This window comes from Bos javanicus, chromosome 7 (assembly GCF_032452875.1).
Source record: "Bos javanicus breed banteng chromosome 7, ARS-OSU_banteng_1.0, whole genome shotgun sequence".
NCBI classification, from domain to species: Eukaryota; Metazoa; Chordata; class Mammalia; order Artiodactyla; family Bovidae; genus Bos; species Bos javanicus.
Genome location: NC_083874.1, coordinates 45286345 through 45299829, shown reverse-complemented (window position 1 = coordinate 45299829; position 13485 = coordinate 45286345). Strand labels below are relative to the sequence as shown.

At 57.6% G+C, this 13485-nt stretch overlaps 1 protein-coding gene across 5 annotated transcripts in view; it reads right to left on the bottom strand.

The window, feature by feature from the left end:
- The window catches only part of TCF7 (transcription factor 7), a 32005-nt gene extending 20200 nt beyond the window's left edge, over positions 1-11805 (bottom strand). Inside the window, exons 1-3 of one of the 5 annotated variants that reach the window (XM_061423494.1) lie at positions 11369-11805; positions 11108-11174; positions 10458-10582 (exon numbers count right to left, since the gene is read on the bottom strand). In XM_061423494.1, coding sequence (XP_061279478.1) covers positions 10458-10582; positions 11108-11174; positions 11369-11620 — 444 coding nt within the window. In that variant the 5' untranslated portion in view covers positions 11621-11805. The remainder of the gene's footprint in view (positions 1-10457; positions 10583-11107; positions 11175-11368) is intronic. The other 4 variants (XM_061423493.1, XM_061423495.1, XM_061423491.1 and 1 more) reach the window with 4 other exon arrangements.
- Between the last annotated feature and the right edge of the window lie 1680 nt (positions 11806-13485).

Genomic DNA, 13485 nt, shown 5'->3' with positions numbered 1-13485 from the left:
CCTAGCCACTGGACCGCCAGGGAATTCCCAAACCTAATGTAATCTTGAATGTCATTTATAAACACTTTTCCAGGTAAAACACTTTTCCAGGTAATATTTATTCTGGAAGCCCCGAGGTCCTGCTTTCAACCAAGAAACACAGCTCTTGGCCCTGGTAGCCCTGACCTTGCCAGGCATTGGTCCAGCCCTGACCCAAGTCCAGAACTTTGAGGTCATGCCCAAGGGGGGCAGGAAAGCACCAAATCTTTCCTTGAGGCCAGAGGAATCCAGCTCATAAACTCAGCGGGAGTGGGGGTAACATTCAGCTTTGCAGCCTACAGTGACCCCAACTAACTGCACAGATTTGAGAGCAGAGGGACAGAGCAGAGTCTGGGCTCTGGGGGAAAAGAGTCCACGTCCTGACGCTGCCAGGTACTAGCACATTCTTAACCTCTCTGAGCCTGAGTTTTCCCATCTGTAAAATGAGAGCTATATAGCGACTACTTTCTTGGCTTCTGGTAAGGATCTTGATATCGGGATTAAAGGTCCCTGGCACAGGTCTGGCACTTGGGAGGCTCTTGACACATGCACTATTACCGTGGCTGTTGTTACTCTCTCAACAGCTGTTTACAAGCACCTACTATGTGTCATGCTCTCTGCTGGCCACTGAGAGAGTCTAGCAGTGAAGAGGACAGATGTGGTCCTGGCCCTGTAGATCCTCTCTCGCCCTTTTGATCCAAACCACCATCCCTAAACCCCTATCCCAACATGGTCATCAATCCCTACGGCCTCTGCAGTCCCAGCTTCATCTGTCCCACACCCTTTGGTCTATGTTCATGCCCCAGCCCCACCCAGGGGATTGCCCACCACAGCTGGGAGGTTCCTGGGCTGCAGACTGCTTCAGAGCCTGCCTTCGAGCTCTGGGCTGGCTGCTGCAGCACAGCATATACTCAGGGCTGCCCTGCCTGGACCCCAGCTACAGCCAGCAGAGACCTCACTGTAAAACTCTCCAGAGGCTGCTGCTCAGCGTCCCTAAGGGCCCACCCACCCTCTGCCTGCCTGGCCACCGGGCCAGCCACAGAGCCATCTGATTTGAATGAAACTTAAAACTTAATGACTTTCATGCTGGTTATTTAAAACGCAATGTAATTTTCTTAAACACCCTATTATTTCCTTTGATAGCTACAAAGCTTCCCCCAATCCCATAAGCATGTTTATTTTTAGGGAAAAGAGTGGTTTTGCAGTTGGTCATAGAGACCAGAGGGAAAGGAGCCCACAGAAAGTAGGGCAAAGAGTCAACCTTGGCAGCCTGGAGACCCACAGCTGCCCTGCCTTTGTGCTGGGACAGATTCCCCACTGACACCATGGGGTCCAGGGCAGGACCCTGCCCTTCTCATACCAGCACATCCACCAGTGGCCCTCCTGTCCACCATCTGACGGCAGTCAAGTCCCCCTTCCCATGCTTCACCTCCACAGGGCCCCAGTGTCCCTCCTGTGAGACAGTTCCACTGGCTTCCACAGACATGCCAGCCATATACAGGTCTGGGGAAGGGGGCCTGCGGTTACTGACACACTCTGGGCAGCCTCCTCCTGGCTCCTCCAGACATTGTGCCCTAGGTAAGGCCTTGAGGCCTGAAGCATTGACCAGCTGGATGAGATCTGTGCTCAGATAAAGTGGCCTCAGGCAGTGGCTGCCCACACTGGGAGGGTGGGTGGGTGTGGCCCTGCCAGTCGGGGCTCCCTGGCAAAAGGGACAGCCTAGTGGTGGGTGTGCGTGCGGAGGTCAGCTGAGCCCCGCCAATGCGGGGCGTCCTCTGGGAGTGGCTATTTTTAGATCCCAAGCTTTCATGTGGCCGAGTGATGTGCAGTTTACAAAGCATTGGTAATGTGTTTCAGATGGCGGCCCAGCAGACCGAGAGGCTGGGCCTGCTGCCACCAGAGCCAGGTCAGAGTTAGTCAGAATACCCTCAGCTGGACTCCTGTCACCTGTCCCTCCCGCCCTCCAATTCCCTCTTGCCTGATGGGGAGGCTGGGTCAGGAGCAGTTCTTGCAGTGCCCAGCAAAAAGCCCCAGCTGAGGCCCACCAGAGCAGCAGGCCTCTCCCACTAATGCTTATCTGACCTTCAGGAATCCTCATGGCCAGGGCTCCCTACCCCCATTTACAGAGGGAAACTGAGACCTAGAGAGGTTGACAGATTTACTTGAGGTTACACGCCAGGGAGGAGGTGGCCTTGGCTCCTGGCTTCCTTGCCCATCAGAGCCTCCTCCCATCATGGGCAAATTGGGCTCCCTGGGAGGGGGTGATCTGCCCTCCCTGGCCAGGCTGCCCTGGTGGTGGGCTAGGGCAGCTCTAACCACGTGAACCCCCAGAACTCACTGTTCCCGGGGGCCACATCCTGCCCATCCATGCCTGCAGCCCTAGCCACACATTCGTCGTTATTTGCAAGCAGACAGTGTGGGGCCCAGACAGCCTCGTGTCCTTGGAGAGAAGAGATGGCTGTTTCAGTGGGAGGGGTAAAGGGGTTGGCAAAGCATCTGCTTTCTCTGATCTCCAAGGAGCTCTGGCTGTGTAGTTGGCTGTGACATGAAGGCCGTGTGTCACCATCTCCCTCTGCACTCTAAAGCCATATCTGCTGGTACAGCCCAGGCAGGCAGGCTCCATGGGTGGGACAGGCTACAAGGCAGCCTCCCCCAAGAGAGGGCCACACTCAGGCCCACCTTGGCCAGGGACCCTATCCAGCAAGGGACAGTCCCTTTTCCCCCCAGGGAATGGGAACCCCATGTCCTACAGGACCCTCTGACCAAGACAAACCCTCCAGGCTGCAGCTTAGAGACTACATGTGCCAAGGCTGATGAAGACCACTCCTCTTTAAGGGGAGGGAGGTGGCACCCACGTCCAAACCCCAAGTATCACAGGTCTGTGAGCTGAGGCAGCAGACTACCTGAAGGAAGGAGATAATAATGTCCTGGGTTCTCAGAGACCTTCCACAGACTCCTGGGGCCTTGGAGTCCTGCTAGAGACAGAGCTGATGAGGGGGGCTCTCCAAACCCTGGCCGGGGTTCAGTCCCCTCAGGGACAGGAGGCGAGGCCCTGGCCTCGTGATCCTGGAGACAGACTGAGAGTCCAATGAAGTAACACGAAACTTCCACCTCTGAGGCACTCCTTCCTGGCATGTGCCAGCCTGCTCGGGTCTCCCCTGCCCAAAGCCCACCCCCTCCCTGGCCCTGCCCACCTCCTCCAGTCACCCTGTGCCTCCCAGCATCCGCCTGCCAGCCTTACCCTCTCTGTCCAAGTCAGACCATTTCCCGTGGGCACCATGCTGCCCTTCATGCTGCCAACTCCTGGGCTGTGGCACCAGCACCGCCTGGGCACATGCTAGGCCTTCCATGCTGGCCCTTCTCCAGCCTCACAGACCCTGGGCTTTGGCGGGCCCTTCCAGTGGCCAAGAACATACTCATTTCTGCCCCTCCTCCTCTGTTCCAGCTGTCCCCCAACCTAGAGCGTTCCCCCACTCCCGCCTTCACAGGTTCTGGGCCTGCCAGAACAGCCCCCTGCCAGGAAACCTTCCTAGCTGCCCCACCAGCCCCTCTCCTCAGCGTGCTTTATCCAACACGGCCGGCACTGAGCCCCCAGGAGAGTCTCTCGGCCTTGCCAGAACTGAGCCCTGGAGCGGGCAGAGGCAGCCGTCCCCTCTGTGCTGAGCCAAGGCCAAGTACCCGGGGCGGGGGGGTGGGGCTCAGTGAATACCAGTTAGGGGTCTGGACCAGGATTCTAGATATAGCGGGCACCACGTCGTTGACCAGCTGAGAGCCCTCGGGTTGGCCAGGTGGACAGCTGTCCTTTTTGCTCTGCCCCAGGGGAGCCGGCTGAGGGGCTGAGGATGGAGAGCGTCAGGGGCTTCAGTCCAGCCCCCTTCAGGGGTAGTTACTGCACCTCCTGGCATGGCGTCCTTTACAAAGGCCATTCCCCACAGTGTTAACAACCCCTCCCAGGCTGGCACCGACTGTGTGGCAAGAACTCCACATACATGAGCTCGTTCCATTCCACAGCAACCCAGGGAGCTAGGAACCTTCACTATCCTTGTTTTTAGGTGAGACAATAAAGCCCAGAAGAGTTAACTTACCCAGAGCCACTCAGCCAAGGAGTGGAAGGTAAGGCGTCTGAGGGTAGAGCTTCCCAACTCAGGCCTTCCACCTCCACTCCTCTAAGGGGCCATGGATAAGTCCCTTCCCTGACACGACCTGCTGTCCCCACCTGCAGAGGAGGGCTGGCACCCCAGGACCCATGCACTGTACCATGGGGGAGGGGGAGCCCTGTGACCTGATAAAACACCTGTTTCCTCCACCGGAGTCTTGTTTGTCCACAGTGGCAGGAAGCAGCCAGTCACAAGGCATGAGGGAGCGTGACTGTATGGCTTCGGGACCGCAGCTGCTCCCCCTGCCCCTCCACGCGGCTCTGTGCCCACCCTGCTCCACCCGGACCTCAGCTGTTGTGTGACTTGAAACCACTGCCCCCAGAGCTCATTCTCACAGCTCAGCTAAACCTCCCTTCATGCGGGGACAGGGGGTGGGAAGTGATCTCAAGAGGACCCAGGAGGGCATGGGCTGCCAACTGCCCACGAGAAGGGACCACCAAGACCCTGCCTCCCACTCCAACCCCACTCATATCTAAGTCTCAGGGCACCTGGGGAGGTGGGCAGAGCTGGTATGGACAGCCCTGTTTACTGCCTGTGACAGCTGGTTCGGGAAACCCTGTTCAGGCCCGGGGAGGAACACCTGGGTGCTAGCGGCCGACACAGGGCTCGCCGTCAGCCCCTCCCTCTGCTCCTGAGCTGGAGGCACGGATGGGCAGTCCTAAGCTGCGGCCGAGATGGCAGGTGGGGCAGGTCTGCAGGACGGGCGGGCCTCCTTCAGGGTGACTTCCTAGGCCTGAGAGGCATCACGGAGGCCCCCCTGAAAGTTTCCACCCTGGGGGTATGCGGGTGTGGGGGCTGCAGATTTTCCAAATACCACACAGCCCTCCAAGTCAGGAAGGAATCCAAGTCAAAATTACTTTTAAGTCTCACTGCCCAGCTCGAACCTATAAAATGAACAACAAAAGAGGGGAAACGCCATGTGGGCTGGGCTTGGGCTCTGCCAGGAACCCTCTGTGAACTGGGGCCATGGGGAAGCAAAGCCGCGATTCCTTCCTACCTCTTGAGCCCACAGTTCTCACACTTTGCTCCAGGAAAACAATCAGTGAGCATCATTCCCACTGGTAAAGAAGGCAACCCGTGTGAAAACTAGAAGTCACATGAGGGAGAAGCGAATAACAAACATGAGGGGAGACAAGCAAAGAAGCCACACGTGGGCACTGCCCGGGGGGCACCCCACACCCTGGAAGCACTGGGACGAGACACAGGAGGTTGTGCACAGGGGGACCGTGTGAGAAGTGCTCGGAATGGTTCAGAGGCTAATGGCCACAAGGGTCTTTCCCCTTTTTTCCCTTACAAAATAGCTTCAGCCCCTAACATATGTAAAGGGCTTCTGTATGGCTAGGGAAGGAGGGGCCTCTTTCAGACAAATCTCTAGGGTGGTAGGAGAGGATTCTCAGGACAGAATGAGTGGCTGTGGCTGTGGCTCCCAGCCTGGTCCCAGGATTCACACTTTTCCTCCCAAGGCATCGAGGAGGGGCCCATATACCCAAGTCCCCACTCCAGCGTTCAGACCCCAAACTCTGTGGCCCAAAGTAGAGTTAGTACCACTGAGCCACCACTGGTCCCAGAGGGGCCAGGGCAGCAAAGGAAAAGGGATCAGTTGTGGCCAAATCCTGACCCCCAAGCCCACGCACACTGGCACCTTCCTGGGCACGTCCCTGATACCCCTGCCTCTAGTCCTCACTCCAACTCTGGGAGGAGGGCTTACTACTCTCGTTGTGCTGAGGAGGAAACTAAGGCTCAAAGATATTTCTGACACATGGGCCGCCTCTGGCCTGAGCATGGCAACTGCATCATAAACCAGTGCCAACCTCCTTGGCCTGAAATGCTGCTAGGGTGGGCAAGGCAGCTGAGGCCTGGGGCGGGGTGTGATGGAGGGCCCCACTTGGATGGTCAGAGCCAAGTATCTCTGAAGAGGTAACATCTGAATACGCCCTGGGTGAGGAATGAGAAAGTGGCAGTGAGGTGAAGAGCTGAAGAGAATGCCAAGCTGAAGGAATGAGTGTGAAGGTTTTGAGGTACAAAGAACTCAGTGTCCTGTCAGGGCACTGGGGGGCTGCTTTTTAGGGAGAGAGGAAGAGTGTGGTGCAGATGAGGAGGGGCGGTCAGCAGGGGCTGGCCACCTAGGCACTAAGGCTGTGCTGAGTGGCTCAGATTTTACTCCAAGACCAATGGGAGCCTCTACAGGGTTTAATCCGGCAAGAGGTGCGATCTGACTTTTGTTCAGCTCCTTGGGGATCCTGGATTGAGGGTTAGGGTTAGGGTGGGGACCCAGGTCTGTCAGAGGGACTACAGAGGCGGCTGCCCTCCTAGGGGAGGGATGGTGATGGTTTGGGCTTGGGGGTGGCAAATTCAATAGAGAAGTAGATGATCTGGGATGTCTGGAGAGGAGCCCAGATGCCTGCCAGTCCCCGGTGTCTTTATTCGGCAGACTACTCCTTCAAGGAGCTGCTCAGCAGACCCTCTCCCACAGCCCAGGAGGGGCCAGGTATGCCCAGGATACTGCCAGCTGGCCCTTTTGTAACAGGACTCTTCTGGCCAGGGATCTAAGTCTATTCATCTGTCTCCTCTGCTCAGCTGGGCACTCTCAGAGAGGCTGCTTCTGGTCCATCTGGTACCCAGCCTGGTGCCAAACTCATTCACCCCAACCAGGGCTAGTGACCAACCATCACTAACCCTCCCCCGCAAGGCCTCAATGCTTGTCTTCTGAGGGGTGTGGAGGGCTGGGTGGGTGCATCTCTGCAGAGCTCCCCAGGACAGGCTGGCCATGCGTCAGCAGCACTTCCTTCCTCTGCTCAAGTCTTGCTATTACCCTCACCTCCTGCTCCCCCAGGCTCGCTTGCACGATCCTCACTTGGACTTCAGACCTTGGAGTCAGAGAATGTGAGCCCAATGGCCAGGAGCCCAAGCATGAATCCACTGCTTCAAGTGGGCACCTCCACCTCAGAGGTCTCGGGGCATGCCCAGACACCAGGATGGCACAGGGAAACAGCCCCAAGTCCCTGCAAGAGCCAAAAGGCTCAGCTCAACTATTTTTTTTGGGAATTGAGATGTAATTTACATACCTTGAAATTGACCATTTTAAAGTACACAATTCAGTGGCTTTTAATATGCTCACAAGGTTGTGCAACCATCCCCATGATCTAATTCCAGAACATATTCATCACCCCAAAAAGAAATCCCATACCCATTAGCAGTCACTCCCTATTCTCTTCTTCCCTGAGCCCCAGCAAACATTCCCCTACTTTCTGTCTCTGGATTTGCCTATTCTGGGCATTTCATCTAAATGGTGAAAGGCCCACCAGCCTTCTGGGCCACAGACAGCAAGCGGAGCCCCTGGAAGGGGCCAGAAGAGTGACGAGGCCTCATATCCTTTCTGAGATGAGAATTTGCACCAAACTGTCAGTTCTGCACATCCTAGAGTCTGAGTTTCCCTAAGGAGTGATGCCTCACTCATCCCAGAAATCCCTCAAAGTCTGGCCCAGGACCAGGTCATTGCCCTCCCCACTACAATCCCAGAGCGGAGCAAACAAAACAAAACAAGCAGTGGCTACGGGGCTAGGTTTGTCTGCAAACCTACATGAGGCTCCTGAAAGACATTAGCTGTGAAATTAACTTTGACCTAATTTCCACTTCCAAAAACAGAGTTTGCGAGGAGCCAAGTACCAAAAAGAAGAAAAATCTCCCTCTACACCCCTCTGGTAGCTCCTGACAAGATTCCAGTCTGCCTACTTTGAGGTATCCAGCGTAGTAGCCACATGGGCGTTCCATCCAGACAAGGGCAGAGGAGGTCCCTGGCATGGGTTTTCCCTACTGTCAGGGAAGGTCAAGCGATCGGCCTTAAGCCCCCCAGCACAATTGTTGACCAGTTGATTCTCTCAGAGAGGGCAAAGAGCAAGAGGGGCCTAGTTCCAAAGCCCATGGGCAGGGGCTGGGCAGCATGTCCTCTGTTCCCTGAAGATGGCCTCAGGAAAACACAGCATTGGGGGAAAAACCTCCACAGGCAATCCTTCCTGAGGACCTCACAAGGGGCTCCTAACCCACTGTAAGAGTATCTTTCCTCATTCTAGACACAGGAACCTTGAATCACATGATAAATGGGTTCCCAAAACACAGGGTCAATTAATTTTGCCTTTTAAAAACTCACCATATTTTAAATGTCCACATAACTCTTCTAGTAACACAAACACCTACTACTCTTCTAGCTGTTCCTTTGTAACAGGTTTGCTTAAAGGAGGGCCCCCCATATTCACGTACATCTTCCTCACCCAGCGTCTCCCCAGTGCAGGCCCTCCTGTGCCTCTGTTCTTGTCTCCGGCCCTATGGAGCAGCCAATGCCAGGGCACAGAAAGTCAGCTCCAGAGCCTGCCCTCTTCCTGTGAGCCCAGAAGCCAGGCTGTGGGAGGCAACGGCAGGCTGGGGAGGAGGACAAAAGGATTCGCCCCTATAAGAGAGAGTGTGACGCACAGAAACGCATCTGCTGCAGCTTGAGAAGGATCTCAAAGTTTAAAAGATAGCTGATCCAGGCAAGGGGAGTGGTGGTGTGCCTGTTCCAGCCCCCGCTCCCCCCTGAGTCCTGACTGCTGGAGGCAGCCGGCCATCTGCGACACTCTGACCAGTATAAGCTAAAGGACACCAAATGGTTCCATCACCACACCCTTGTGGAGAACAAGGCACTCCCACTCTGGGCGCTCCCCTACCACTTGCCCAGACTGTGAAAGGAACTCAGAAACACCGCCTTTTCCCTGCACCTCTGTGGCATCACAAGACGCTGGAGGGAACCTGCCTGCGAGGTCTGTTTTGAGCCTTTTCTTTAGTTTTGATTATCAGCAACCCCAGCCTCCCGTCAGCAACTCAGCTACTGGTGTTTAGGCAGTGGTGGGTTATGTCCCACCACCTGGGCCCAAGTCTAAGAGTTTATACCTTGTAGGGAGCCCCCAAAGTATATTTGTTAATAGCAGGCTCATGGAAGGTAGAGGTCTCTGGGGAGAGAGCTACTGTGTCAGGTGGCAAGGTCGGAAGGCAAGCAAGCCCCTTCCCCCACAGACTTGGAAGGAAGCAAATACCTCACAGACAGGAGCCAGAAAGCGACAGACCACTCAACCAACCAACGTGTTCCTTTACAGATGAAGGAACGGGGGTCCAAAGGGCAAGGAGCTTATTTCCAGTCAGCTGTTTACCAGGTTTTCCATCTTGGGTTTCTGGAGAGAAGCCCCAGTCTACTTTTTCACGCCCCACCAGCTTCAGCATGAAACTGCTTTCAGAACCTACCCTCCTCGCTCTTGATCGGAAAGAGCCTGGCAGTCACTCTCCACCCTCTGGGTGACGGGTGACCCCCCACCACTAGCATATGAGCTTCCCCCTGCTGGCCTGACCTGCACGAGGGTCTATGTTTGCACCCAACACCCACCCACCACAGACCCCAGGGCCCTTTCAATGTATTCTCGAAGCTCTAATCTCACCCCTGACTTGGGCCAGCTGAGCAGTCTGGAACTCTAATCTGAGTTTATCGTTAAGCACAGCTTTACTGCTGCCCCGAAGCACTCAGAAAAGGCTCTTCACACTTTAGGTCATCTGCACCAATGGGCAGAAAAGCACGGTTTGTAATGATCTTGCAGTCTTCTCAAAGCACTGAGTATTTGCAAATTGATTAAACAGGCCCCTAACTGACACTACTGATTTGAAACACCTTTGCAAGCCCTTCCTGGTGCATTTGAGACCAAGCCAGCTTCTTAAAAACCGAATTTCCCCACATTGTGGTCGGGTTCTTTCTCTGGGAAGGCCACATTCATGCCAACAAGGACAGAACGAGTAGGAGATGTTTCTCCTGTACAACCAGAAGACCTGAAGCAGCCCAGCTTTTCTACCCATTCCCCCCACCTTGGGACTTAGTGGGAGAAGGCTAACAGCAAAACTCAAAACTCCATGCCACTTACACCACCCTGAGGAGGGGTGGGTGATCTCAGCTTAAAAGTTCTTCAAGAAGATGCCACCCCAGCATCACCAAGCTCCAAGACAGAGCCAGCACCTGCTAGTGACCAAGCTGGGAAGACAAAAGCCAACCGCTGGAGGTAAGTGGGGGTGCTTGCGGCTGTCCTCTTTCCTTCAGGAACGATCTCTTTCTGGTTCAGATCCCACTGGGTGTGTATGGGGAAAAGGACGAGAACAGCGTTCTCCTGTATCTATTTTGTTCTAGGTAAAAGTCACTTCTTGCCCATGCCTCACATACCTGATGAAGGAGGTAGCAGGCACAAGGCGGGATGGGCTGCTGGGGCCACTTACCAGCGGGGGCTGCGGCTGGGGGTGCTGCCCTGCTCCCGAGGGGGGCGGGTAGTGCATGAGCAGATTGAAGGCGGAGTAGACGGTGTCTTTGTACATGCCGCTGGTGCACTCCGGGGCCTTCAGGCCTGGAAAAACCACAGCTGGTCAGAAGCGCCAGCCCGGGGCGGCTGGGGCTGAAGGCTGTCTGCTCGATGGAGAGAAGATCAGAATTGCCAAGGGGTCCCCTTCAAGTTCCTGACTTGAAGGGCTGGGGCGGGGGGGTCCCCGCAGTGCCAAGGTTTGATGAAGGACCCCGAGTTCGGGCCTCCCTTCCTCGACCCCAACTCTGCCCTCCGGCCAAGGAACCTTGGCCAGCGCTTCCTCCTCAAGACGGGGGATTAGTCAAGTCACCTGGACAGGAGGGGAGGCGGAGATGGCGGGGGTCTGTTTACTCCTATAAAGGTCAGGGCACCGGAAGTGACTCGAGCCTGGCGGCGCCCGGGAAACCCGCCCCCCACTCCCCCACCCCCTCGGTTTTACCGCCTCCTCGAGCTGCCGTGGGGGGCGGAGGGAGGCACCCCCTCGGCTCCCTCCCGTACTCGGCGGCCCGGCTCTCCCACCGAGGCCGGGCCTTAGCGGGAGGAGGGGAGCTGGGCCGGGCAGAAACTCACCGTCTTCCAGAGACTCTGGAAGTTTGTCGGGGAAAAGTCTCTGCGAAGTGTGTTCCCGCCCGAGAGCCTGCGGGGAGATCCAAAGGGGCCTTGAGAGGGCTGGGAAAGCTCGGGGCTCGGGGCCCGGGGCCCGGGAGGGGTCTGAGGGATGGGGACCCCTGAGAGCCGCGGGAGGGAGGGGCGGGGCAGCGCGAGCCGAGCGCCAGGGGCGATGGAGCGACGCGGCTTCTTAGGAGCAACGGGGCGCGGGCCAGCGCTCACCTCCGCCCCGACCTCGGCCTCGCCACGGGCACCGGCGCCCGCCCCCGGGACCCCCGCGTCGCCGGCCGCGCCCTCGGACTCATTGACGAGCGACGACTTGAGCTCAGCCAGGTCGCGCTCGGGGCCCGCGGCGCTGTCGCGGCTCTTGTCGTCCTGCTCCTCGCCCTCGTCCTGGAAGGCCAGCAGCTCATCCGGCGCGCCGAGGTCGTCGCCGCCGCCCGGGCCACCCCCGCCCGAGTCCAGCTGCGGCATGGTGCGCTCAGCCTGCGGGGGCGCGGGGCTCGGGGGTGCGGGGCGCGGAGCCGGCCCGGGAGGCGGCGAGCCCGGAGACCGGACCTCCGAGCCCGGATCGCAGCGGGCGGAGCGCGGGCTGACTCCGCCTGGGCGGGCTGCGGGCGCGGGGCGCGGGGCGCGGGCGCGGGCGCGGGGTTGAGAGGCTCCGGGAGCTGGCGGGTCAGAACATCAAAGGCGCCGCCGGCGGAGTGCCGGGGGCGGGGCGGGGACGCCGGGGGGCGGGCCCGGTCGGGGGCGGGACCAAAGTGCCCCCGCCCCTCCTCTCCTGGGAGAGGCCAGGACGCGCCCAGTGGGCGTAGTCTTAAAGGGCTAGCTCTCCCATGAGTAAATCGAATGGTGCGTCGGAGGAGCCTGAAAAGCATCACCCTTCTCCTGAAATGCGGGGAATCTAAAGGGGGTTCTTAACCCCGATTCCTCACCTACAACCAGGGATTCCCTTCCTGCGCCCAGGTTTCTTCCTCAGCTGTGTAGTGCTCTGGTCCCCTAGGCCTTTGGGGTTTGGGAGTGCCTTGGATAGGGAGCCAAGTTGTAAACAGTGTCTGTACCTGGGCTCAGTATAGTGTGTCCTGGGCTTGGAACTGGGGTCTTCCTTGAGCTTAGGGGCTGCTCGAGGCTATGCTCGAACACCGGGCCGGCAGAGTTAGGACTCCTCAAAACTCCATTCTCTGGGTGCATCTTCCAGACCTCTGCCAATCTGGGACCTCCTTCCAGGTTGCCCTCACACAGCGCCAGCACAGGCAATATACTCTCTCACACATTTATTGAGTGCCTCTTATATGAGGGACTCATACATCGCATAACTGTGACGGGCCTCTCAGCCACGTGGCGGCTCAGAGGCGCGAACGCAGCCAAGAGGGCAAGAAAGAAGTATCCCTCCAGGGCCCATGCCAATCCTCCAGACCCGACCCACCCCCCACCCCCTACAACAACTCGTCCAACTGAGTTCCATGTCCGGAACCTGTGGCCCGGCCCGGAAGGCGAGGCTTTGGGCAGCTCCGTGGGCTGCCGGATTGTGATGAGGGGTTGGCGGTCCCAAGCAACTTAACCGGGAAGTGTCATTCGCGGAGAGTCCATTGACTCCGAGACTGGCGCAGGCCGGCCCTCAAAAGATCTAGGCTTCAGGGTCTATACGCAGAGGAGCGCCGGAACGTGAGCCAACTTCCATCTGAACTACCAGGCCCCTTGGGTCATGTCTATGCGGGCCTCCTCAGCACACTTGACTTCAGCTCAGCCACTGTATCTAGGCAAGATACAGGCCCTTTAGAATCGCGGTGCAGTAAACCGCAGACCCGGCAGGTTTCCGTGCGGGATTCAGTGTTGACCTTACCACGTCTCCCGAAAACAACCGGTGCAGAGGGTATTTGGGAGGAGAGAGCGTCTTAGACGCTTGTCCGGTTCAGAGTCCCACAGGACTCCTGCAGCGGCGCAAAGCCTGGCCGGAAGAGGGCCGAGCCGCCCCTGCGTGTTCAGGCCCAGCCGGGCTGGCTGCGGATCAAAGAGCCGCCCTTCTCTGCGTTCAGATCCTATCTGCACCCGCCCAGCGGGGCGCCTCGGCCCCTCACTTCGGGGCTAGAGTGCCCATTTTCCCTCCCTTCCTGTTGCTGCGGGTGGAGTGGGGGGGGGGACTTTTGGGCACTAGTACTCAGTTTGGTGATGGAGATGTGGGAAGACCCTGCCCATTAGGTTTCCCCAGACTCCTATTTTGGGTGTGAGCTGTCTGCTCAATCTCATTCATCCCCTCTAGAGAGAGAGAGAGAGCGAGAGCGAGAGAGAGACAGTGTGTGTGTGTGTGTGTGTGTGTGTGTGAGCTCACTCATCCCCTC